Genomic DNA, 27040 nt, shown 5'->3' on the forward strand with positions numbered 1-27040 from the left:
TTCCGAGGGAATGCCACTTTTATTTGCACGTGGGTTTCGGCTCAGAGCCGTCTCAGCGCAGCCAAGTGGGAGCAGCACAGGTCCTGGGACTGAGGTGCCAGTGCCACCACACGCGCGACAGGCCAGTCACATCTCTTCAGAAGAGTGGAGCCTCACCCCACTCCCCACTGTCACAGCTGCCCCTGCTGCCTCCTCCTGGCACTCTTCCTCAGACACCGCGGGCTCTGTGGGGCAGCTCGGGCGAGTGGCTGGGCCACACTTCCGGCACAGGCAGAGCAGCGCGGGAGCTGGGTGAGGCCCGAGCGAGAAGCCTGCACACGGTGCTCAATAAATGCGCATGACTGACTTACAGGTGTGCCTGGGACAGAGTGCCTCTGTACACGGCTGCTGAACTGTGACCACGTGTGACTAATAAAAGGATATGCTTTTCATTTGGTGAATTAAATAACACAATTTTTAAATCATATACTTAATATTCATCCTGAAAGCCACCCAAACACTAAATCTGCACGTATGTATGCGAAGTGAGTGTGTGCGCACACACAGAAACCACGAGGTAGTTTAAGTCACCATTAAGAACCAAGACTTGGACTTGTTTGTCACAGAGTGGTGATCACTGGCTGCACAACAGATTTAAAATTAGTGGCTGAATGAAAGCAGAACTCAGGAAACTTGAGTCTAACATTTACAGGTCTCTGAAAATTAGGCTGGGCCAGCTTTAAGTTACTAGTTCAAGTTCCGCGTGCTTCCTGTGACACTAGGACTTACGTGTGCAGCTGCCTGCCTTGTGTCCGTGGGCTATATTTTACAGCAGTCTACTCCATGCTTTGGTGGAGGGTCAGTACATATGTACACACTTTAAACGGGATTCCTGGACTCCATCTGGGGTGCTCTGAAGCACCTGGAGAGACCCCGCCACCCCACACCTCAGGCCAAAAAAGTGCACGGAATCCACAGGCCCGGGAAAAGCAACATCTACTGTTCTTAGAGTGCGCCTCTCTCCCCACGCAAGGGAAGTCTCTTAGAGGTTCGCCAGCGCCGCTCCGTGTTGCCGGGACAACAGCTCTTCAGGCCAGAGCAGGGAAGTCTTCAGGGTCATCCGGGTTGGGGGCGACGTCCCGTGTCTAGGGAAGAAAAGAAAGGTCTGAAACTGCCTGCTATCCACGCACCCCGATGAGGCCAGCACCAGGCGGCCCATGGTGACACGGGTGGCCACGCTCACCAGGGAGGCCTGAGGGGAGACAGGCCCACAGTGCAAGGAGGGTTTGCAGGTGACCATGAGGGCAGGCAAGGCTCTGAGCGGAAGCCGGGTCGCCCGCTGCTGCCTCTGCTCCCTTTGTCCCTCAGAATGGCTGAGGGCCCTCGCGCCTGGCCCAGCTTTCTCCCATGAACTCACTGCTCGCCACGTGCCAGGCCCCGAGTAGGGCGAATTCAGATAGTGCCTGCTCTCAGGAGCAAAGACTGAGGGCAAGTGGTGACTGGCCACCCACAACAAGGACAGCCAATGTAACGGAGGCCGGCGAGGCGCTCTGGAGAGAGTTCTCCTGAGGCGAGCCTCGGCGGGTGAGTAAAGGGAACGGAACGGCTGTGGCAGCTGGGGCCTGAGGGGGAGGGAGAGGCAGGGCCCGGAGCGATTCTGAGCTGGAGCAGCCAGGTCACCCGGCTGTCTGGACACTCCACACCGAGTACTGCAGATGGCTGGGGAGCTGCTCTTTGAAAGGAATATATAAATGTATATATTTACACACATTCTGTTTCCAGAATGGATCTTTTTTTTTTTTTTTACACCTGGCCTCAGTGAACCAGGAAAAAAAAAGTTGTTTTTGCGCTGACTTAAGTGAAATCATGCTGTGGGGCCCTTTCCTCCACGCGCTGCTCCAAGCACGGGGGAATCAGGCAGCAAGGGAACATTTCTGTGACCAGCCACAGAGAAGGGACTCAGGTCCCCTCCTGCCCGGCCCCAGATCACAAGGCCACATATGTTGGCTGAGGATGGCTACAGAACTTGAGCCAGACACCCAGCCTGTGTGCGTTCTCACGTTTGCTCATAGGACGCTTACGGAGCCTCACAACCCCACAGCAAACTAAGCACAAGCTTGGCCCTGGGGCTCTGTCACTAGAGAGAGAACAGATGCCCATCAGAAGCACACCAGTGACACACAACTGCTCAGAGACCCTGACCGGAAACTCCTCGGGCAGTGGAAGACTTGTGGGTAAGGATGTGCTGTGGACCTTCAGGCCAGTGCTGGCAGAGCAGGCAAAGGCAGCACAGGCAAGGAGAGCTGGGTAGGGGTGGGGACGAAGCTGGAGCGGGAGTCGTGTGTGCCCTGACAGCACGGCACTGCCAGGACATGGTTCCTGAGCAGCTGTCAGGTGGTCTGACTCCAGCTCAAGCCTGGGGATCTCTACCCACGCAGATTCGGAGTAAGTTTTTCTCCGGTTCACAACAGGCAGTGGGTCTCCCGGCTGCAGAAGGGTCTGTACCTGACTGATGGCCCAGAATCAGACACACTGGCTGGAGGAGGCAAGAGCTGCAGAGCCTGACGCTCCTCCCACGTTACATCAGGGGAGGCCGGCATAGCCCAGGGCCCTCGCTCAGCAGCCCGTCCCAAATTTCCAACACAACTACTCACCACCACTTCTGCTCTGGGTCCGTAGTTCTCTGCCCTTCTGATCCTTCCCCGGCCTCCCCGGGTGCCACCTCTGGCTCCACGTCCAGGACGAGGGAGGTTACCAAAATTAATCTCCAACTGGGATGTGATGTCATTGGCGGCTTTCCGGAAGACATGGGACTCATCCTCATAACCGTCCTTTACCATCTGAAACAGAGTTGCAGCATCCAGCTCAGTGTCCTGGGAGTAAGATCCCCAGTGTGGCACAAGGAGGCCTGAACGCCACCACACTGCCAAGAGTGGACCGGGAAGTGCGTTTCACAGCCACAAGCCCTCCTAATCTCCGTCCTGATGTAAGCATCTTTGGACTATTTTTCAAGTGAGAGCAAATTTCCGTCAGTTTTGTAGGCTAAAGATGTAAGATCTGACTTGACTAACAGCAAAACCAATGTCTTGAGTATATTGTCCTGAGAGAAAAATGTTTTCCTTTCTGCCTGTCCTCTGTCTCATTTCTCGGTAAATGTTAACTTTGATAAATAAGGAAATATCGCCTTGCAGGGAAGAACCCTGCAAGTGTGGGCACGGACATGTTGGGGAGTGCGCGACTTGCACCCGTGACCCTGACTCTGGTGTTTGGAAATGAGCAGCAGAGGAGGCCACCTGAGCACCACTACCGTGCTGCACACCCGAAGCTGCCTGGGGAGCTGCGATACGAATTCTTTTCACTGTAAGAGTCCAAGGGAGCTCCACCTCTTAGTAAAGGGAAATAACAAATAAACCTCATCAAAAGTGATCTGGCTTCAATTCACCATCATGGGCAAACCTTACAAGAAATCTAAGCCTTCAGCAGAGAAAGCAGGGCAGGGATCTCAGGTGAAGGTCTCATGGTGCCACAGCGTCAGACATGCCTACAGCTCTGCCCAGAAGATGGAATAAAATTCCTTCACAGGTTCCCTTAACATGTGTCTCCTTCAACGTTTCACACAAAACAAAGCAGAGGTTTTGGGCAGATGGCCCCTTGAGGCTGAAAAGGAGAAGGAGAGAAGTCACAAGCCATAAAATAAGATGAAACAGGCTACCAGCGCACAGCAAGGAAGCCACATGGGCCACCAAAGGCCCAGCTTCCACTCTCAGCTGTCTGGCCCCCGGCCAAGGTGCTCGTTTCACAGTTGCTCCAGGTTCCACACGTAAGGATAACTTTCCATGGCTGCTTTGCTTCTCAAGGGTGCCTAGCACGCAGTAAACTAACGGCCCCGTTATAAGGTCTGTGTCGCTTTAAGAACAATCCCTGGCTGAAATCTGCAGTGCGGTAAGATTAATGAGACCAAACACAGGCTTTACCGAGACCGGGCTGGGTGACTCAGCTAACCCAGCTGCCTCCATGCTCTAGCAAATCTGGAGCCAGGAGGACAGATCTATTTTTACCTGACATGTCAGCTGTGTGTGTCATAGCCTGACAGCACAGTTGTTTTAAAGTTTTAGTCGCAATGCCCAGAACAAAAAGGAACCATGAAAGTGGACCAACAGCCAACACCATTAGCTAATGGGCTTGTGAAAGCCTCGCAGAGATCCTAGCTGGAGAAGGAGACTTTGGTCTGCATTCATTTCTGGTGCAGCATCTCAAAACTCAGCAGGCAGGCCTCCTAAACCCTGGACTGACCGGAACAGGAGGCAAGGGGGCAGTGCTCAAAGACAGTGCTCAAACATCCCCACCCAAAGTGTCCGTGGGGTCTGTGATGGTTGGGATCGTAACTGCCCCTTAAAGGCCCCTATGCTAAAGGCTTGGTTGCCAGCCTGTGGCATGCTGAGAGGTGGTGGGGCCTGGTGGAGGGAAGTTAAGTCACTTGGGGTGTGCCCTTGAAAGGTATTGGAGCCCTGGCTTCCTGTCTGTTTCTTTCCCTGCCACCATGAGGTGAGCAGTTTGTTCTGTCATACACTCCCCCTGTGAGGTACTGTGCTGTCACAGACCCAAAGCCACCGGGTTAAGCAAACATGTGCTGAAGCCTCTGAAACTGTGAGCCAAAATAAGCCTTTTGCCCTTCGAAGTTGTTCATCTGAGTATTCTGTCACAGCAGCAGGAAGGTAATGAAGGAAACGCACAAACCTACATGGTATTCTGAGCATCCAACCAAACCCAATGAGTGACATCCAGCAGAGTTCACTCATTGCCACTGCCCACAGCGATCGAAGGACACAAATTCTAAATTCTATGACTGCAACGCTCCAGTGCAACCCTCAGTTCAGTAACTTGAAGAGCACGTGATTAAACGACCCGAAGCTCAGTCTTTTTTCTTTCTTTTTTTTTTGTGGGACGGGGTTTGAACTTAGGACTTTGCTCTTGCAAAGCAGGTGCTTTAACACTTAAGCCACACCTCCAGTCCACAAACCATTTGCCCAGGAGAGCCTCGAACGACAATCCTCCTGATCTGAGCCTCCCAAGGGTGAGGCACCAGTGCGTGACCCAACGGTCACTCTTACCAACAAGGGGAGAGGTTTTCCGAGACATGTCCCTTTAGAACTTGAGGCATCTGAGAGAAAGCTGCCGTGAACCGTGCAGGCAAGCTCCCAGCACGCGGCCTGTTGTAGCGCAGTGCTCCGTGCTGCCGCACCCCTCAGGAAGCCTGGTTAGGCAGAGGAGAAAGCTCCTGGGGCACGGAACACAGGCCCAGCTAGAGTTTGGGATAATCAATCAATCCCAGTGCTAACAAGAATTAGGGACAGGGTCTGGGGGCATGGTTCACGCAACAGAGTGCCTGCCTAGTGGGTGCAAAGCTCTGAATTCAAACCCTAGTACTGCCAAAAAATAAACCCAAAAATCCACTGGGTTGAATCCGGAGAAGAATTAGAGGCACTGGGATGCCGCTCAGTGGCCAGTCCCCAGCACAATGACAGCGCTACTGCAGAAGGCGGCGCCATCACAACATTGCAGAGCAGCCGTCATGTGAAATGGCAGCGTGCGGTGCCTCTCACCTAGAGGCACAAATGAACTACAGTGAGCGTCGGCACGGCCCCGGCGAGCACGTACACACTGTCCTCACGCCACGCTCGATTCCTGCTTGTCACCCGTGAATGCTCTTAACAGCGGTGCTCCGCTCTGAAGACAACTGGAAGGTCTGCTGTCCACAGTAAGGTGACAGCACAGTTGTCGCCGACAGGAAATGGAATGCTTACGTCATCTCTGTATTTCGACTTGTGAATCACCACCGCTTTGGAAGGAACAGAGGACTCTGGCTTCCGGATGTTAAACTCGGGCTTTGGTCGGGTCTGTTCTTGGAGATTTTTCCACTCATCTAAGGTCATTTCTTGAACTTGAGTTTCCTCTTCTACCTCCAACTCGGGAACTCTATAAAGATGGATAAGCATAAAAAGGTGCTGATGGCACTGAAATGTCCACTTTATCAAAGAAAAAGCTGTCACCATTAGCTTAACATATTTTGTGCACTGAGGAAACCTCTGACTCATAGCGTCCTGTACTTTATTTTCATCGCTGTATGCCGTCATTGCCAACACAAGAGACTTCCTGTGTTCAAAGCAGTCTATGAAAGACGGGACGCCAACACCCAGGGCCACCACCCAACCAGATGGCATTGCTGACACAATGAGGTAATTGTGGGAGAAAATGAGAGAAGCTATGGAAACAAATAGGAAGCCACGCACGGGAGTTTTAAAACAGTGCATTACAGACGCACATTTTGTAAATGCCTTCTTTAAGTTAATGAGTTTTAAGAAGAAGCCTTAAGCATTGGTTTAGCCTCTCCCCAGGCCCACGCCCCCACCCCCTTCCTTGTTTTGCCTGGCCTTGTTTTATGGTTGAGTTTATTGGATCCCTGTTTCTTGCAAGCCTCGCTTAGGTGGCTCATGTGTTGAATGATAGGTTTTTGTGCGTGTTTCCTCCATACCAAAGGGTTTCCTAACCTACCTTGGAAGCCTATGAACGTTACCAATGTTTTATTGTCCTCTTGGACTCCCGGTTTTGAATGTGGTATTTTTACTAACTTGTTTACCTTTTTTGCAGTGCTGTGGACTGAACAAAGGACCTCATACATGCTAGGCAAGTGCTCCACCATTCACTTACATCCCAGCCATGTGATCACTCGAATCCTGGCGACACATTTAAGCCCCAGGGTAATTTGCAAAGAAATACTTTTTCCTGCTGACTTTTTATATCCACTGCCATTATCAAGAAGCAGAAAGTGACATCACTAACGACTCTGAGGGCATCACAAAGCAAACAGCCAAGAGGTGTGACCAGATTAGATGAAGTAGACAATTTCTTAAGACACAATGTATCAGAGCTCATTTAAGAAGAAACAGAATAGCACTCTACCTGCTAAAGAAACTGAGTTTATGGCAAAAAGCAAAACCCGAACCTTCCTGTAAAGAAAACTTCAGATGGCTTTACTACTGGATCCCAGCAAACACTAAGGAAAACCAATACAAATTCCATCAGAAAAGAAAAGTTTGGAACATTCTGAACTCCTTGTGGGAGGCCAGTATTAACAGACAGATCAAAAAGAGACATTTCTGAAAAATGCAGACCCTGAGCTGCCTGAACATAAATATAAAACCTTTCGACAAAATCAGGTAAACCAGCCAATAAAACATGAGAAGCAGACTGTATCAAGACCAATTACAGTTAATCGCAACAATATACATTGACTTAACACTCAGAATATTTCACTGAAAACCAGGTGCGGTAGTGTACACCTATAGTCCCAGCTAGTCAGGAAAATAGGCAAGAGGATCGCTTGAGCCCCAGGAATTCATGGTCAGCCTGGGCACACAGAGAGACAGAATTCTAAGTCCCAAATGAAACTCTCACATTTTTGGTCAATTCAAAGTAGAAAGAAAACTCTTTTCAAAAAGTGACACTGTTGGGCCTCTAGCTCCCCCCGTTTAGTCCTCAGGGATGCTTTACTGTCATCAGTCATTAGGGAAGTGCAAACTAAAACTGCAATGCGAAATGCACCTATTCAAATGACTACGAGTTATGCAAACTCACTATCACACAGTGGCAAGGATGCAGAAGTCTCAGTGCTGCTGGGAAAACAGCAATAGTACAACTCTGGAAAATAATTTGGCAGTTTCTTACGAAAAATTAAATATCTAGTCCACTCCTAGATTTATCCAGAAGATATGGAAGTGTATGATCACACGACTTGTCCACAAAAATGTTTGTAAGCAGCTTTTAAAGCAAAAACTGGAAACACAAAGGAGCACCACCAGGCAAACGATCTGCACGATGGAGTATCACTCAGCAGTAAAAAGAAATGGACTATTAAGATGCACAGTGACCCAGAGGAGTCTCAAGATCAGCGCTCAGTGAAAGAACAAGGACGTGAAGGAGTGTGTGCCATACAACACGGCTGCAAACCAGTCTCGGGGCAGAAGGAAGAGCAGTGGGGCAAGGGGCAGGAGAGGCTGGGGAGGCAGATTGCTCGTTAGTTATTTGATAGTGGTAATGGTCTCCAGTGCACACATGGAGCACAGCTTGTAGTGCCGTCCACATTAATTATGTGCCATTTGTTGGATGTGAATTATATCTCAGCTGTTTTTAAAGAAGAGGCATGGCTCAAGCAGTAAAGCACCAGCCTACCAAGGGTGAGGCCTTAAATTCATACTCTAGAACTGCCAAGAAAATAGACAAGAGAGAGAGAGAGATAAGAGAGAGAGGGAGGAGAGAAGCCAACTCAGACAGCAAATTTCCATGGGGCAAATCTTTCCATGTGAAGATGGAAGTGGGCCTGAGAAGTAAAAGATCACTAACCAGATGCCTGACTTGTAGGAAAATTCAATACACAAAAATTGGGCTGGTGGAGTGGTAGACTGCCTGCCTAGTAAGTGTGAGGCCCTGAGTGCAAACTATAGTACCTTCAAAATACCCCACAAAATCTTCACTGATACACAGACATGCCTGGAAACAAGTACAATCAAAATGATTCATGGCAGGTTCCTCAACCTTCCATAAAGCACTTTTATCTCATTTTTATGTCAGTCTTACTTCAAATTCTGCACATACTAGCTAGGCAACTGTAAGGTTATTTAACCCTACACTTCTGTGTGAGAAAGACAACAGCATGCCTTCTTCCCTTCCTTCTCGTTCCCAGAGGTCAGGGAGGTGACACATAGGCTCTGTATTGAGCCCATCACAGCTCCCAGGAAATGCTTCATAAATGAATGTTAGATTTATCCTTAAAGTACTAGCTGTGACAGGTATCCTCACACATTACACGTGACAAGAACATTTCATACTTCTGTAGTGAAGCAAGGGACAAAGGGAGGGAATAGCACACAATTGTCAGTCAAAGGGGTCACATTTGAAGAAAACATGTTTTGGGTTGTACACTTAACGTTAAGTGAGGGTGCATGAAATTCATCCATGGAGAGGTTCGAAACCTGACACACTGCGTGTACGTTTTGCCAAATGCTAAAGCGTCTGGGTGTTAAATCTCTATTCAGTCAAAGCCAAGGTCACAGAGCATCACCGTCTTTGAATGTGACTCTGCAGCTCTGTGGATGCGTCAGTGGAGCAGGGCTGCTCACGCTGCCCGGACGCGGCTCCCAGGAGCGTCATTTTCCTTCAGAGTCGCATCTCAGCATTCTGCAGGCTGCGGTGGTGCTGACCGCCTGTCACTCTAACTTCTATCATCTGAATACACGCACATGTCCAGTGGGTCAAGAAGAATATAGCGTTCTCCCAACAGCATCTACTTAGCACACGTTCCCAACAGTCACATGAGCTGCTGACTGCTTCTTTAGTGAACTCCCTGCCTAAGAGATCAGACTGACTGTCAGTCCTGTTTCTTTCAACCCATTTATACTTGTTTTGAATGGTGAATTAATAGCTTTCACAGTCATCAATCAATGTGGCATTTTTTACTCTTGCAGTAAGTCACAGTGACAACAGCAGATACCATATAGCACTAACTGCGTGCCAGGCATATGCTAGCTCAGTCAGTCTCTGTCTCTCCTGTCTCCCTGTCTCTGTGTGTTTCTCTGCCTGTCTCTTTCTCTCCTCACAACAACCCTATGACCAAAGACCACCTTACTCCTCCTGTAGTTGAAGAAAACTGAGCCACTGAAATAGAAAGATCCACGGCCTGCAGAGTCGCACTCAGCACACGGGCGCAGAGCAGCCTCTGGCAGCTGAGGACGAGTAAGGGTGCTGACAGCTGAAGGGTGAAGAGGTTTACTGGGCACAGCACAGAAAACCAGGGAACACTTTTGAAAGCCGTAGGAGATGCGAGGCACAGGCAGGACAAAGGCATGCTTGAAACACGAGAAGGCACGAGGAGAGTGGCTGACCTTGAGGGTCCTCAGAGCAGACCACACAGTACTGTGTAGGCCGGGCCAGATACAGAACAAGAGCAGGAAACCTCTAAGGGTGCGTCTTTGTGTGTGTGTGGTACTGGGGCTTGAACTCCAGGCCCTCGTGCTTGTGAGGCAAGCACTCTGCGTCTCCCATTTTTCCAGGAGCTGGCCTTGGACCACAGTCCTCCTTCCTACTGCCTCACATGCAGTAGGTGTGAACCATCATGCCCAGTCTATTTGAGATGGGGTCTCTCTAACTTTTCACCAAGACTGGCCCTGAACTGTGATCCTCCCAATCTCCACTTCTGAAGTAGCTGAGATTATAGGCGTAAGCCACAGCACCAGGCACTCAGTGAGGGGTTTTAAGTGAGGAGGAGAAGCATGACAATCAGAATGCCAGTGTGAAAGCTACTCTGGTGTAAAGGTGAGAATGCAGGGAGCCACAGGAGGAGCTACAGTGACATCAAGGTGACAATAACTTAGACTGTGCTGGTGAGTGGAGATGGTAGGTAGTTGGAGGGAAAAATCACCAGGGCAGAGTGAAGGACTGGACTTGGGGAAGGAGGGGTCAAGAAGGAGGACAGTCCAGGGATGAGTCCTAAGCTTCTAGTCTGCAAATGGGATGGCTTGTGACACTATTCCACAGATGCGGACACCTCATGAGGCCCAGGTATAGTCCTGGGCCTGCTAAACAGGAACATTTAGGATTTCAGGGGGAGGGAGGTGTCCAGGAGGCAGAGGATGGAACCAGAGATGTATATTCTGGAGTCATACACGATCACTGAGGTCACAAGCATCTAAGATTCCAGAAAGAAATGCCAGAGAAGAAGCAGCCTAGGTGAAGCTCTGAGCAACACGACATTTTAGAAACCAAAAAGACAAGGGCAGACCTGCAAGACCACCAAGGGTATGGTGACCAAAGAAACCAGGGAGAGAGAGTTTCAGAAACCAACAACGTCAAATTTTTCTGTGAGCCAGGACAGACTCACACTGCAGAAGGGTGGTGAGGACAGCTTGGAGGGGAGTGAGGAGCAAGTGGTGGCGGGGTGGGGGGTGAAGAAAATACACACAACTCAGAAAAGGAAAAGGTAGGGTTAAGAGAAAATTTAAAACATGAGAGTGACCGTACTTAAAATGCTGATTACGGGAGCAGAGCTGGGAGGAAGGTCACAAATGCATCAGAGGGTGAAGCAGACCGCAGGGCAAGGACCCCATGGAGTCAGGGGCAGAGGAGCCAAAGCTGAAGAGCGAGAAGAGAGGTACTGCCTCTGTTTTACACCAGGGAGGGAGGCTAGGAGTATGGAGCCATTGACAGTTTGCACTTTTGAGACTGCTCGCTCCTAATTTCTCTATGACACAGAAAGAGCAGGTGAGGGGGGATTTGGGAGGCACAGTGTCAGGGCTCTGAGGAGGCAAGCTGAAACAGACACTGTGGAAGGCAGGAGAAAGTGAATCCAGGAAAGAACTGCTCATGTCAGTGGCAGTGATCAAGACTTCACAGAGGCTCCCGTACGCCACGCTCAGCTGTGGGTGCAGAGAGAATACCAACATCAGGATGGGTTATAGCGAGGTACAAGCCAGGGGCCAAAGCGGCCAGCCTGCTTGAGGTGATCAAGCCCCTAAGCTACGTGAAGATGAGACAGAGAAGAATGATAGGGATGGGAGTGACACTAGGCACAGGAAAGGACTTGAACAGCTGACAGAAAAGGTTGTGGACAATGGTGGATACTTGAATGTAACCCACTAGCTACCATTAACAATCATTCGTGATATTACTTTAACTAATTAATTAGTGTGATATTAGTCATTAATACATTAGCAAGATCAGCCCTCTGTGACATGCAAAAGGGCTAAGCTCTCAGAAGTCACTAGGAAACGCCCCACAAGCCAGTGGGAAAATGAATGGAGTGTTTGAAATGCCCTACTTGGCTGAAGATTCCTCGTCCAGGGCGCCCTGGGAATCCTCCGCCAGCAAGGTCTCCTCCACCAGGGCAGTCGGTTCCGTGTCACTGAAAAACAGAGGCTCTCCAGTCACACAAATGTGCTTACGGCAGTGCTCTACAATCACTAAGATCAAGAAAATACATCCTAATGTCCTATTTCTTTCTGCGGTGCTGAGGTTTGAACTCAGCACCTTGTTTGCTAGGCAAGCGCTCTACCACTCCAATCACTCCACCAGCCCTTTTTTGTGATGGATTCTTTTTGAGACAGGGTCTCACAAACTATTTGCCGGGGCTGGCTTCGAACCACGATCCACCTGATCTCTGCCTCCTGAGTAGCTAGGCCTACAGGCATGAGCCACCGGCGCCCGGCAAGGTACGTTACTTTTAAAAGTATGTTATCCAAGTAAAAATAAAATAAAATTAAACGATTATCACTGACATCCTATGGAGTCCCAGACTGAGAAACACTCAACAAGTTTCTCTTAAGGACACCACAGGAGAGAACAGCAGCAAAGCTAATGTGACAGTTGGATATATCTTATATGTTTGTTGCTTAGACAGAGATTTAAGAAAAATAAGTTCTGCCAGGTGTAGTGCACACCTGTAATCCCAGCACTGGAGAGGCAGAAGCAGTAGGATCACAAGTTGGCTAGCCTGGGTTGTACAAGACCATGTCTCAGAAACAAAACAACCAAAAAAAGAAAAGCAAGTTCCTATAAAAAGCTTGTATCCTTCAAAAGAAAAGTGGAGGTTTACATCCTGTCAAGCTTCACCCTTGTGGAAAGCTGGCCCTGCACCATGCCCGGCCTCTTCCTCTCCGGACACAGGGAGGCGTCACCCCTGCAGCTGTGAGATGACAGACACAGAGCAGAGTCAAGTACGCACTCTAACTCAGTAACGTGGCAAAGGTCAGAGCAGAGCCAGAGCTTTGTGACACTGTCACTGAGCTTCAAGATGTCGGGCCAAGGGTCCACAGAACTCTGCAAGGTCAGGAGACATGCAGGCTGAGTGGGGATTTTATAGACTTCCCGAGACACGTGACTGTGCCATGCCATGTGCTTACAGGACCATCAGCAGATACTCGGTGTCTGTCACAACTATGTAGCCAAAATGAGATAAACAGGTTTTAAAAAGAAGTTTCAACTCTAAATACAAACCTGTTTTAAAAATTGGTCTCCCCTGCTAGGCATGGTGGCACATTGCTGCTCATCTGAGTTACTTGGGAGGCTAACATTGGGAGAATTGAAGTTCGAGGCCAGCCTGGGCAAAAAGTTTGCAGGACCCAATTTCAACAGAAAAAAGCTGGGCATGGTGGTACATACCTGCCATCCTAGCAATGGCAGGAAGTATAAAACATGAGGATTGTGCTCCAGGGTACCCTGGGCATAAAGTGAGACTGGATCTCCAAAATAACCAACGCCAACAGGGCTGGCAGTGTGGCTCATGTGATATGGTGCCTGTCTAGCAAGTACGAAGGCCTGAGTCCCACCAAAAAAACCTCGGTCCCGCCAAGAAAAGAAAAAAAAAGTTATCTCCTGGTCCAAACCTAGGTATGGACACCAAAAAAGAAAACAAAAACAATTATCTCCCTAAAGCACAGCCCCAAGTCAGTCTTTCTGTAGGGACACACAGGTATCCAGCACAACGTGGAAACCACTGCTTTCAAAATAGCGAGGAGCTGCGGCTTGCTCTCTGCAGCCACGCATGGCCCCTCACCTGGAATCTTTTCCTGACCCCCAGGCTCGAGCTCCATACCCGCCCATGATGTCATCAGTTCTGATTGCTCTAGAGAAAGAAAGAACACTGGCTTAAGCTGGAAGCCGCACTCCACTCCATCTCCAAACTGGAAAAGGTTCATCATAAAAGTTGGCTCAGGCCCAGGCCCAGGCCCAGGCCCAGGCCCAGGCCCGTGAGAATGACAGCACATGAACACAAGGCTGACTAAATATTAACACGTAATGAACAGGTTCTTAAAGTGTATAACCAAAATCTCCAGGGAAAACAGCATTTACAAAGCAACTTACATTTTATCATTCCCACTGTATCTTTCAAAATCTCGCTTCCCTCTCTGGTCAAAACCGTCGAAAGGTCTGCTCCCAGGCCCGCCACCTCTGCCTCTGCCTCGAGGGCCCCCTCTCGGGCCTCCACGTCCTCTGGGTGGCCTGTCCCGATCAAACCTGTCAGCTAGTCTGGGAAAAGATGAGGTGAAAATAGGTGGTTAAGTGATGACAGGTGTAAACTTCCTTGACAAAAAGCTCCAGAAGGGCGTGCTGGCTGCAGTAAGTTGGCAAGAATGGTGGCTTGACTCCACACAGTGTGCTGGGCACTCTCCACACAGCATTTTAGTTCTCACAGACAAATCAGTAATAGCCACCACCGCCAACAGGTGAGGAAACTGAAGCACAACAGGCAGGTCACACACAGCTGCCGGCAGGGCAGTGCTTTCCCAGTGGGAGTGGAGCGGCTCTCGCTCACACCATGGATCTGGTTCCCTCATCTGTAAAATGAGGGTGTTAGACATAGGAATGCTCAGGTGCATTCCTGTCTTGACTTCCAGGTCTTCAAGTTAAGTTAGGATGTTTTGTGTAATAAGAAAAGTACTTCAACTTTTCTTATCCGGAACACACAATCAGTGGTGACATTTGAGACTGAGAACATCAGCCTGCTGCAACCTGACTTGTCACTGCTACCCACATAAACTTCACGGACAGTGAGGACCTCTGCTAACCCCAATCACAACCTTCGCCACTATGTCATTTCACCAAAACACATCATTTTTCTCTGGCCTGTCTAGATTCCTTTTCCTTTCCTAACCTTAAAAAAATTATTTTTGGCTGGGTGCTGGTGGCTCACGCCTGTAATCCTAGTTACTTGACACTGGGAGGATTGCAGTCTGAGGCCAGCCTGGGAAAATAGTTCCTGAGACCCCATCTCCAACATAACCAGAGCAAAATGGACTGAGGTGTGACTCAAGTGGTAAAGCACCTGCTTTGAAAGTGGGAAGTCCTGAGTTCAAACCCCAGTCCCACCAAAAAACAAAACTTACTTTTGGAATGCACAGCACCCACACAAGGTATGGAATTCACACTGCTCCTCAGCCACTCAGCTCGGCCTCTCAGAAGCAGCCACTTGCAGACAGACACACAGAGCTACCTTCTGCATTCTTCTGGACTGTGTCAGCATTCCTGCTTCTCCCACCCTGAGCACAGCCTTCTGGTCTAAGCTAATCCTACCTGACCCTGTGTTTCACTTTCTTACTTCGTGGACCCCTTCACGTGGATGACCAGCACAGAGCCTCGGTTCATACCTATGGCCACGGCTACACAACTTGAGACAGAACCCAAGGCACTCCTCTCCCCCCATCCGGGGGCTTGACCACCACTCATTCCTCCTTACGCCCACCCTCCTGCCCTGTGTCTTCACACCACCACTTTCTGAGGACTTGTCTCTCTTCCACCAGATCGTAAGCTCCTGCAGGAAAGGACCATGCTTTTTATTTTGTTCGTGATTATAACTGCAGTTTAATGAGATAATTTTTAAAACTTTTTCAAGGCTCTTCAAAACATTTAGAGCAACAAAAAATTACTTATGTAAGAGGTCCTGACATCAAGAAATCTAGCGTGATTAGTAGTAATCTTCTTGCATGCCTAAGACTGATATATTAAGAAGCCACAAAACTCAGTTTTCACCTCCATAAGGTGGAGGAATAAGAAACATGACACCATGGGGTGGGGAGGGGACTGAGTGGGGGAAGATGATGGGGACAAGGTAAATAATGTACAATATAAGTCTAATAGGAATTGTCAGTAGGAATCACCCCTGTATAATGTATATATCCCAATTAAAAAAAAAAAAAAAGAGGGCAGAGAATAGGAATGAAAATGAAAAAAAAAACCAAACATGACACCAGATAAATTCTCCAAGTTTGCTTTTGTATCACACAACTCCCCAACCAGAACCAAGCTTGTTGTAGAAATCTTTGCCAAACCTAATTATGAACTGCAGTTAATATCTAAAGCAAAGTTCTAAAGCAATAACAAAAGAGAAGTAAAGGTGACCTCTTAACCAGGGAGATGAGCAGGGCAATAAAGAGAAAAAAAAAAAAAATCTGCTCCCAAAACTGAGTGAAAATGAAAAGCAAAAACATACAAGGGAAGTAATGTCACACTGAAAATCAGATCTAAACGTACAGAAATACCAAGTTCTTTCCAAGTTTAGCAGTGACTGAAACCAAGCCTAAAAACAGTCCTGTGTGCTCTGCACAATGTAATCCATTAAATCTGTCTTCACTGCAGACTCCCCACCTCCAACTAAATGCGTTCTCAATAGCTTCTGTGTAATCCCTTTTATACGTAGATATAAAATACATTATATGTGTGTGTGTACATATGTTTTGGGTTTTTTTTTATTCTTTGGAGACAAGGTCTCCCTATGTAGCCCAGGCTAGTTGTGAACTCACAATCCTCCTGCCTCAGACTCCTGGATTACAGGTTGGTGAAGACTGAGTAATGACAACACCTGAGCCCCGCCCCCTGCTTTCCACACCTGCAACTCACTTTCTTACAACAATCCCAATGCTGTGGTTTGGATACAAGTGTCTCCCAAAGGCAGGTGTCCCTAGCCCAGGTGCTACTGGGAGGTGGTAGAAACTGGGATATTTGGGATCACAGGGATGTGCTCTCAAGGGGACAGGGGACCTCCCCTCTCCATGAAGTGACCGGCTCCCTCTGCTGTGCACTTCCACCATGGCGTGCTGTCTTGCCACAGGTCCAAAAGCACAGGCTGAAATCTCCAAAGCTGTGACTAAAACACACCCTTCCTCCTGCCGGCCAGCTTAGCTGTTCTGTTACAGTAAGGGACAGAGGACTGGCACAGCTCATGAGGACACGTGGGTGAAACTCATGGAGGGCAGGCAAGAAGGCAGGGTTCAGTCTGGGAAGTAGCTGTGCAGATGGATGGCGCTGGTGCACGCACAGCAACATCAAAGTACTGAATGCCTCAGATGGTACAATTAGGACTGCTAGCTGTATTTCGGCGGCACTGGGGTTCAACCTCCAGGCCTTGCACTTGCTAGGCAAGGGCTCACCACTTAAGCCACACTTCCAGCTTTTTACTTTACTTTTTAGATAGAGTCCTCATTTTTGCCCAGGGCCACACTCAAACCTCAACCCTCTCCTACTTATGCCTCCAAAGTAGCTAGGATTAAAGTAGTGTGCCACCATGTCTCATCTTCTTTGTTGAGATGGGTCTGTTAACTTTTTGCCCAGGTGGACCTTGAACCATGATCTTCCTGATCTCCACTTTCCAAATAGCTGGGATGATAGGTACAAGTGATGGTGCCTGGCTAAAAGTGGTAAATTTTTATAGTATGTATATATTACTGTATGTATTTTTTAAAAGCTTCCTTGTTTAGGAGATGGAGTAAACATCTGAATACCTGATTCTCTTGTAATCGGAATTATCTTCAAATGACCAGAAGTAAACCACAGAAAGGAAGAGCCAAAATGTATCCAGACAGAGGAAGACTAATTTCTTAATAGTCTTCACCCTCAGAGTTCAAACTAAGTTCATTTGTGGCTTAAAGAAAATTTCCTACTGCACCGCAAACACCAGCTCTGTACTGGCAGAAGTGGCACTGGGTGCCAACCCCAGCACACACACCGCCTTGGTGGAGTCAGAATTCACAGGGACGTCCCTGGTACTCCAGGTGTCTGTTTTCTCATCTATAAACTGACAGGGGTGAACTTAGGTAATCTTTCAAGAGAATCAAGATTCTGTAATTCTGTAAAATGACAACCATGTTTCTAAGAAATTCAAGGCCAGTCAGGCATCAGTGGCTCACTCCTGTCATTCTAGCTATTGGGAGGCTGAGATCAGGAGGACTGTGGTTTGAGGCCAACCTGGGCAAACATTCATGAGCCCTTACCTCCAAAATAACCAGAGCAAAATGAACTGGAGGCAGGGCTCAAGTGATAGAGCGCCTGCTTTGCAAGCATGAAGCCCTGAGTTCAAACCCCAGTCCCACCAAAAAAGGAAAGAAAGAAATTCAAGGTGATACCACTTTTCAACTTCCAATAAGCAAAAATCAAACCTCACTGTATTTAAGTTTGAAGAAAGCCCTGTAATACATGCTTTCACAGACTGCGACAAAGGCAGTGGTTACTGAAGCAGTGGTTTGTCACTGTGCATCAAAATTCCCCATCCACCCCTACTGAAGCAGAAGACTGGTTCTGGTTTGTGCCTGAGAACTACTGCCTTACAGCCTGCTGGCATTCTACTTCTAGGACTCTGCCTAGGAAACTGTCACACATACAACAGCTGCTCACAGGGGCCAGGCATGGTGGCTCACCCCTGTAATCTCAGCAGTAGGTAGGCTGAGATAGGATGATCATAAGTTCAAGGCCAGCCTAGGCTACACAGTGAGATCCCACCTCAAAATGAAAGCAAAACAATGAAAAAATGACGAAAAGAGTACTAAAAAAACAAACTGCTCACTCGGTTTTCAAAATTTATTTTGTGATAGGGTCTCACTATGAGGCTAGCCTTGAACCCAAGATCCTCCTGCCTCCGCCTCCTGAGTGCTGGGACTACAGACATGTGCCTCCTACCCGCGCCCCTGCCTGGGTATGATGTTATAAAGCAAAGGAATGGAAGCTGAGCAAAGGTCCAACACTAAGGGGACAGATGGTCACGATTCACCCAAGCGCCACACCATAAGCCATTAAAACTGGGGCTGAGCGTTGCTAAGGACAGAGGAAAGGCTCGCGCAGCCAGGAGGAGGTCATGCAGCTTTCAGTGCACATCATCACTGAACATCTCAGTAGATCCACAGAGCACAGAAAAAGAGAAAGAAAATGAGGCCGTCTTCTCACATGGCATGGTAGGTAGTTTTCATTTTCTTTGTAATTTTACACATTTTCCAAATTGTCAAAAGTGACTCTCATTATTAAGGAGCTTATAAACTATCATCAGAAGAGAACCCTAAGGAAAAGAACTTTTCTGCTACCATGGGACTTCACTTCAGATTTCCTTGAAGGTAAAAATTCCCTCTGCACCCCCGCGTGATACATGAGAAGAGCACGTCGCTCTGGGTGTGGTGTTTCCATCACAGTGCATAGCCACCTTCTATGGGGTGACAAGGTATGCTACAAAATAAAAACGTCAAGCCGGGTGCTGGTGACCCACGCCTGTCATCCTAGCTACTCAGGAGGCAGAGATCAGGAGGATCATGGTTGGAAGCCAGCCTGGGGAAATAGTTTGTGAGACCCTGTCTCTAAAAAACCCACTGCAAAAAAGGGATGGTGGAGTGGCTCAAGATGTAGGTCCTGAGTTCAAACCCCACTACTGCAACATAAATAAATAAACAAACAAATAAATAAATGTCAGATTCTAAACGGTAGAGGAGGACTGAGGAACAATTGCAGACCCCAGGGGACCACAGGCAGTGCACTCCTGGATTGGCTCCAGAACACAAAGTTTCTCCTTTGCTAACAGGACATCAGGACAGCTACAGAAATGCGAGTAAAGCATGGAGACTGTGTCACTTAGGAGAATTAGAAGGCAGTGTTGTATCCATGGTAACAAGGCTGACAATTGTGCTGTGGCTTTAGGGTGTACACTCGTACACCTTGCTTTCATGACAGAGCTAAAAGCGTGCATGTGCACATTTGTGTGGCGGGCAAGAGAAAGGACGGCAAAGCAGATGTGGTAAAAAGTGCACATCTAGGGACTTGGGGTGACGGTCACAGGGGAATTCTTTGTACAATTCCTGCAGTTTTTCTATAAATCTGGAATTACATGTAAAGAAAAATTCCTCCATAATCTCATGTCCCTGCTAGGGCCTTGGCTCAAGTGGTAGAGCATCTGCCTAGCAAGCACAAGGTCCTGAGTTCAAACCTCAGTACCCCAAAAAGCAAAGCAAAAAGAAAAAGCCACAATCCTGAATCCGGCCCTCCACGTTTATTTCCCTTCACAGACGCCTGTTCATGCCACATACAAAGACCTCTTCTGTCCTTGCTGGAGGTAACATGTTCATACTGCTAAGAAATGGTGACAACAGGGGTCTGTGTGCTTGAACGGTAATTCCTTTCCCCATAATAAATCTCTGAGAAGAGAAAACAAATGCTCAGCTATGACCCAAGAGGTCCTTCCTAACGACGGGCTGTCCCTTGTGCCAAGCAAACCTTTCTGTCACCAGCTCTCTCCCCCACGGTGCGGATTCACCACTTTAGTTTCCCTTTTCTTTTTGTGATGTTGGAACTTGAACTCAGGGCCTTGCACTTGCCAGGCAGGTGCTCTACCACCTGAGCCATGTTCCCAGCCCTTTTAGCTTTAGGTTTTTTTTTTCAAATAGGGTCTCTCATTTTTGCCTGGGCCCGCCAATTTACGTCTCCAGCATAGGTGGGATGACAAGAGCTAACCTTTTGCCCAGGCTGGTCCCAAACTGTGATCCTCCTGAGAGGATTACAGACGTGAGCCCATTGTGCTCGACTCAGTGTTTTAAACATGAACCTTCCTCACAGGTGACTAGATCTGCAGAAGCCACCGCCTGCTTCACCCTCACGGACTGAGCTGCTCTGGAGTGCGGTTTTACAAAGCCATGTTCCTTGGTTACAATTTGTGGCCGGGATCCTACTGAAGCTAGTGCTCAAGAAGCCGAGAGCCTTGAGAGCGCTGGCTCCTTGACACGTCCTGGGCAATGTGCCATTCTCCCATATCGTTGGGTTACAGTCAGATTCCACATCTGTGGACCCACCAACTTGGATAAAAAATATCGAGGAAAAAACACTGTACCTATACTGAACATGTATGATCTTTCTCTTGTCAGAATTTGCTAAATAATACACAATACCTCTTTATATCACATTTACACTGTATTAGGCACTACAAGAAACGTAGACATGATCTAAAGTAGTCAGGAGGTATGCACAGGTGATTTGAATGCCTCACTGGGTGCCAAAGGGTCTTGCGCATCTGGAAACTTTGGTTCCCTTGGGGATCCCTGGTTGATCCAAGGGAGAACTGTCCTTTCATTTAACTGTGGTTCACTAGCTGCTCCAGTTTAGCCTCTAGTCTGTGCGAGGTAGGCTTAATGACTGAACAAAGGCTTCAGGTCAACTGCACCCATCTTGCTGGTGCCAAGCACAAGACACGAATACCTGCTAGCTATGTGCACGTGAGGCTCTGAAGCCCGGGTGCTGCTCTAGCACTCAGGAGCTGCATATTCTTCCATGTTGCAGTGCTTTCTAGAGAAATACAATTGCCCTTCTAGAGCCAATACAATTTCTCTTCGAATTTTATCATGATAGCCTACTGTCCTGACTGTGAAACTAGAATTTGTTCAAATCTGTTTTAAGAGCCTGAATTTGTAGTGCTAAACCAAAACCATAATTATATCCCTACCCAAAAATTAGCTCAGTAGTCTAGAACTTCAAAAGAAATGTGAACCAGTTCGATACACTGTCTTCCCCCCCACACACAAAAGTGCTTTTCACAGTTACAAAGAAGAATTTTTTTCTTTAATGTGGTGCCGGGGATTGAACCCAGAGCCTTGTCCATGCGAGACAAGTGTTTTTCCACTAAAGTACAATCCTAGCCCACAATTCATTTTTAATTGTCTAATCTGATTTTAATGACTGATACGTGAGGTCATTTTTGAAATACGTGGAAGAGCTATCATTTGTCACCTAAGGTAATAATGGCTGCCTGACACCCCCTAACTGAGCACCATGGTACCTACTTTTCATCTGGAAACTTCTCAGCTGTGAAGTCCACCTGCCTGTCGGTCTCATAGGGTCGATACTCCCTGTAGGATCTCCGCTCTGCTCTTTCCAGCGTCACCTCTGTCCCACGGCTGTCACTCCATCCTTGTTGCTCCCCTCTTCTAGGAGTTCGTTTCTGGCCTGCAGCACAAAGTGAAAGCAACACACTAGACCTCAAAAGTACTTTACATTTGCATTTTTCTAGAAACCAATTCACTGGAAAACTAGGGAAATCTGGGGAATTTCAGGGAAAAAACTTGCTGATACTATTACTGCCAAGAATCTACTGATTTTCAATCAAACATTACTATTATTCAAACCTTCCTTTATGTCTGAGAAAGTATAACAAAAACAAGCCATACAAGCTACCCTACAATTACAGGGGGGTTTTGTTTTTTTGAGACAGGGGAGACTAGCCTGAACTCGATGTATCACCCCAGCTGGCCTTGAACTCATGATCTTCCTTGCCCTGGCCTCCCAGGTGCTGAGATTACAAGAGTGTACCACCATGCCTGGCTAATTACAGGTATCTTGTAGTAGCTCTGTAACCTCTATTGGTAATTTTACTAAATTAAGCACATTTTACAAAGGCAGCATTTTTACCAGACAATGATTCTAAGCCCCATTCAGAAAATTAAGATACACACCCTGCATTTCTGACTGCACCTTTAGAATTCCAACGGCACATAAAGCAGCTATGGTTTAGCATCAGCTACCAAGGTTTTGTTTGTCAACAGCTAATCGTGTACATACATCCGTATTTTGAAAGCAGATTTTCCTGCTCTCTGACGGGACTTAGACACTTGTCATCATGTCTCAGTTGTCAGCTAAAGTTGATGTTTTCCAAGTCACGAGCCAGGCAGTGCTCGAAGAGCTCATCTTCTTGGTTCACTCAGAGCTTGGCACCCGGCTGGCCAGGGAAAAGCTGCTGGGGCCGCCATAATCTTTTCCTCTCTGGTTTCACTCCTCTCTACTTTTGACACTACAATTTTTAACCCAAGTCTATGTTTGAAGTCATCTCATAGTTGGTAAATACTTCGTGGAGAACTGTGTCGCTTGCCAAATTATCTTCCAGAAATGTCTTTTTTGCATATATTCAAAATATCTTCTCTCAAACATTATGTGCAGTTTCCACTGTTGTGCATTTTCTTAGCAGAAATTAGTCTACCCCGATTATACAGCTATAAAACACTATTAATTTTCTTCAAGTAATGGGTATGATTGTAACGCTGAATTCCCCTCTCAGGCGGATGCACACATAACTTAATACAGGTGTGTACATATCCCCCATTTTCTCACTAGTATTTCCTAACTAAACTTTATTTTGGTGCAGTATTATCTGGTCTTAGTTTAAAGCAAAAAATGTCTGTAGGGCTGGTGGAGTGGCTCAAGCAGTAGTGCGCCTGCCTAGCAAGCACAAAGCTCTGAGTTCAAACTCCTGTACTCCCCAAAGAAGAAAAGAAAATCATGTCTGTAACATCACTAACATAAAATTGGGTAGTTTATTATCTTCAACATATTTCTTTTTGAGCATGAAAAATTATTCAAGAGACCTAAGTTCAACGTGCTATGGTTTTAATGTCCCATAACTAGAAATATTTAAATCTAATTTACATCCTTTTAGTGAGGTCACAATCTGAGCTTGGTTAGGGTGTGGGAATGATGTTATTCTAAGTAGAGTGTTCTGCTATAATTGCAGAAATGTACACAGCCAAGAGACCCAAATTACAAGAGGTATTTGAAATGTAAGGGAGAGAAACCTCATTTTAAAAGCTGGCAAGCTGAAAATGTAAAAGGTCTCTCCATGACACCAGTCATGCACGCTGTCAACAGCAACAGTGCTGCTCCCTCAGTGTAAAAAAGAACGTGAGTACAGTGTCAGGTTTCCCACTAGGAACCCAAGGGACTTTTCATTCTCTCTTTTTTTTTTCTTTTTGGTGGGACTGGGGTTTGAACTCAGGGCTTCATGCTTGCAAAGCAGGCCCTCTATCACTTGAGCCACACCTCCAGTCCATTTTTCTCTGGTTATTTTGGAGAGGTGATCTGTTGAACTATTTGCCCAAGCTGGCCTCGAACCTCACTCCTCCTGATCTCAGGTCCCCAAGTAGCTAGGACGACAGGCATGAGCCACTGGTCACCAGCACCCACATAGTTTTTAATCACATATTTTCTCCTTCCAATTACACAATTCTTAGGTGCTTAGGATGCCTGCTTTCTGCTTCTTCTAAGTTATTTTTTAACTGTATTAACTAACTTTGGAATTGAACATTCAAAACTTAAAATACATTTACTGTGTGCTCTATCATAAAGTCTCTCCCAAAGTTCCCATGTCTTAATTGAAAAGTGTCCAATACAATAGGCTACTTAGTAGGGTCACTCTGCAAACTTTCATTCGCCCTACAGAACTCAAAAAAAAAAAAAAAAAAACCAAAGTCACTAGTGACTGACCCCCCACCACCACTGCCGCCCCGGCCGCCATAATTTCTAAGAGATCAAGTTCTGTGCTGGGTCAGCTCCATGTCGGTAATGCAGACGCTGCAGGCCTCCCCAGCCCTTTCTGACAGAAGGCTGACATGTGCAATTCCATCACTTAGCTAAACACACAGGCAGAGAGAAACAGAATACAATGAAACTCACAGCAAGCTTTCCTAAACGGTAACATTGAGCTGTGGCTCAGAGACTATAGAAAGGCTAGGAAAGCGCAGCTCAAAGAGCCTCAGATGATTCAAGAATGAGTTTATTAGGCGAGGCTGTCCAGGGCTTTCCATAGATTGGACAGACAGTCCAGGACACTGAAAACCCACCTTTCCATGGGAAAATCTTTCCACGTGTTTGAGATTCAAAAATGTTCCTATTACATGTGAAAATGTTTACTATTTGTCTACACTAAGCATTCACTTGTAATAGTCACACTGAATGAAAATGTCAGTGTAAAAAAGCAGTCCCCATTCCAATTAGGGCTGACAAAACATTGCCAGTGGCTCTACCACCCGTTACAGATAAATTTAGTACAGTAACTACAGAAATGGAAGTTAATGAGACGCTTTCTCCTGAAATTATGCACATTTGAAAAAGAACTACATGCAGACGGGCTGGAGGTGTACCTCAAGTGGTAGAGTGCCTGCTTTGCAAGCATGAAGCCCTGAGTTCAAACCCCAGTCCCACCAAAAAAAAGAAAAAAGTGTTTTAAACTGGGCGCCAGTAGCTCATGCCTGTAATCCTAGCTACTCAGGAGGGAGGGATCAGGAGGATCGAAGTTCGAAGCTAGCCTGGGCAAATAGTTTGTGAGACCCTAACTCAAAACACCCTATCACAAAAAATTGCACTGGTATGGCTCAAGGTGAAAGCCCTGAGTTCAAGCCCCAGTACTGAAACAAAACAAAACAGCAGAGTCTCCACCCTAGCTACAAAATTGACTAAAGATCTTTAATACAGCACTGGAAAGCCACGTTGCATAAACTGAACCGACAGGAAAAAAAGTTGTAAGTATACTAGATGACTATGTCAAGTAGAAGAAGTAGGTTGCAACCCAGTTTATGTAAGTCTAGAAAAAAAAGCTGCTCTATGCATTTAGGTTAGAAATTATGCATGAAAATGCACAGTGCTAATGGCAGGAAAAATAAGGGGTCTTCACTTAACTTCATACATTTTGAGGTTGTTTAAAATTTCAGTAACAAAGACTGGGAATGTGGTTTTAGTGACAGAGGGCCTGTCTAGCATGTATGAGGCCCTGGGCAGGATCTCTGACATGGGAAAAAAAAAAAATCGTAAAATATATTTTTAATTTTAAAAAGGCTAAAAATCAGTCTACTGGCAGCACTAACTACAGCTTCACAGTCTTCTAAAAGATAGTTTCATTAAAAAGATTAATTAAGCCAAGTTTGGTGGTTCATACCTGTAATTCCAGCTACCTGGGAGTCAGAGATTAGGAAGATCCTGGTTCAAGGCCAGCCAAAGCAAAAAGTCAGTAAGACCCCCCCCATCTCAACAAATCAGACAGGAATGGTGGTACGTGCCTGTAATCCCAGCTACGCAAGAGGCGTAAGATAGGAGGGCTGTGAGCAAGACCCTGAGTTCAAATCCCAAAACAGTAATAAATCAAATTAATAAACGGAGAGAGAAAGTCTAGCCTTACTCAATTTTTAACTCCCATTATGTTTACCTACATAACTGAGAAAAACTCATCTCAGTGTTTAGGGCCACTCGCTTACTGAGCTACATTCAGTTGCATTTTTGTTTCGTAATTTTTTTTTTGGTGGGACTGGGGCTTGAACCCAGCAAAAGCCTATTTTATAATTTTCAACATCTTCCTTGTAGTGACCGCTCTGTCACTGGCACCGTCGTCAGAGGTGCTGTTCCTCCAGGGCGGCAATGCTCTTCTTCGAGAGCAGGGCTGCAAGGCCCCTGCAACACAGAGCCCAGCGCCGGCGGGAGTGGGCACAACGCACGCCCAACCCTAAGGTCCTGCGGGCGCTGGGGCCGGCGCTGCACCCCAGGGTAATGGGGGGGGGCCCTGCCGCGCAGGCGGTCCAGCCGCGTGGAATGAAGGCTGCAGCCTCCCTGCCTCCCTCCCCGCGCCATCAACACCCAGAGGCTCTGCCTGCCAAGCAGCTCGAGCTGGCCGCAAGTCACACGTCCCCGCCGGCGACACCGCGGGGACCCCGCGCCCAGCCCACGCGCGCTCCTGACGTCACAGGGCCCCCCTCGCTCCCGGACCCAGGCCCCCGCCGCGCCGTCAGGCTTCTCCGCAGAGGCCAGGCGGAGGATGGCCAGGGCTGCACACCGGGGGACCCCGGGGCCCCCTCCCTCCCTCCCTCCCCGGCAGTGCCCCTCAACTTTGCCCAACTTGTCGCCTGGACAAGTTCCAGGGTCATGCGCCCCCCGCCCCCGGCCGAGGACACTCGCGGGCAGCGGTGACCTCCGCGGCCCCGCGCGCGTACCGGGCGGTTGCGGGCCGCCCCCGGGGCTGTCGGGCTGCTGCTGCGCGCCGGGGACCGGGAGGCTCTTGCGCTCCTTCTGGGACTCCCTGCGGCCGCCGCCCGCGCCGGCTCGGTGGCCCGCGGCCCCGGCCGGGCTCCTGCCGCCGCGGTTGCCGCCTCCGGTCCCGGTCCCGGTCCCGGTCCCGGCGCCGGTCCCGGCCCCGGCCGCCGCCGCCTCGTCGCGCCTCTTGCGCTGCAGCTGCTGCTGGTGCCGGCGCTCGGCCTCGCGCAGGATGTCGAACGGGTCCGACTCGTCGTCCAGCAGCTGATGGAAGCGGTTGGCCACCACGCAGCCGAAACTCTCCTGCATGGCGGCGCCGGCGGCCGCCGCGGCCACGGGGCTCCCCAGGACACCCTTCATGATGCCGCCGCCGCCGCGGGCAGCCCACGCAAAGCGAGTCTCAGCGAAGCCGGCGGCGAGGACCCATCCCGCC

General features: G+C 48.2%; 1 protein-coding gene across 2 annotated transcripts; it reads right to left on the reverse strand.

Annotated features, from left to right (window-relative positions):
* Nucleotides 1-27040, reverse strand: Habp4 (hyaluronan binding protein 4). Of its 2 annotated transcripts, XM_020158904.2 has the most exons (8): nt 26568-27040; nt 21606-21768; nt 13891-14055; nt 13583-13651; nt 11849-11932; nt 5784-5955; nt 2634-2819; nt 1-1124 (listed from the first exon to the last, which is right to left on the reverse strand). In XM_020158904.2, exons 1-8 carry the CDS (start codon nt 26965-26967, stop codon nt 1068-1070), a joined length of 1296 nt encoding a protein of 431 aa, XP_020014493.2. In that variant the 5' UTR covers nt 26968-27040; the 3' UTR covers nt 1-1067. The 2 variants fall into 2 exon arrangements, with proteins under 2 accessions (XP_020014493.2, XP_020014494.2); XM_020158905.2 differs by lacking the exon at nt 13583-13651 and having other exon boundaries at nt 26568-27038.

Source organism: Castor canadensis, chromosome 13 (genome assembly GCF_047511655.1).
Source record: "Castor canadensis chromosome 13, mCasCan1.hap1v2, whole genome shotgun sequence".
NCBI classification, from domain to species: domain Eukaryota; kingdom Metazoa; phylum Chordata; class Mammalia; order Rodentia; family Castoridae; genus Castor; species Castor canadensis.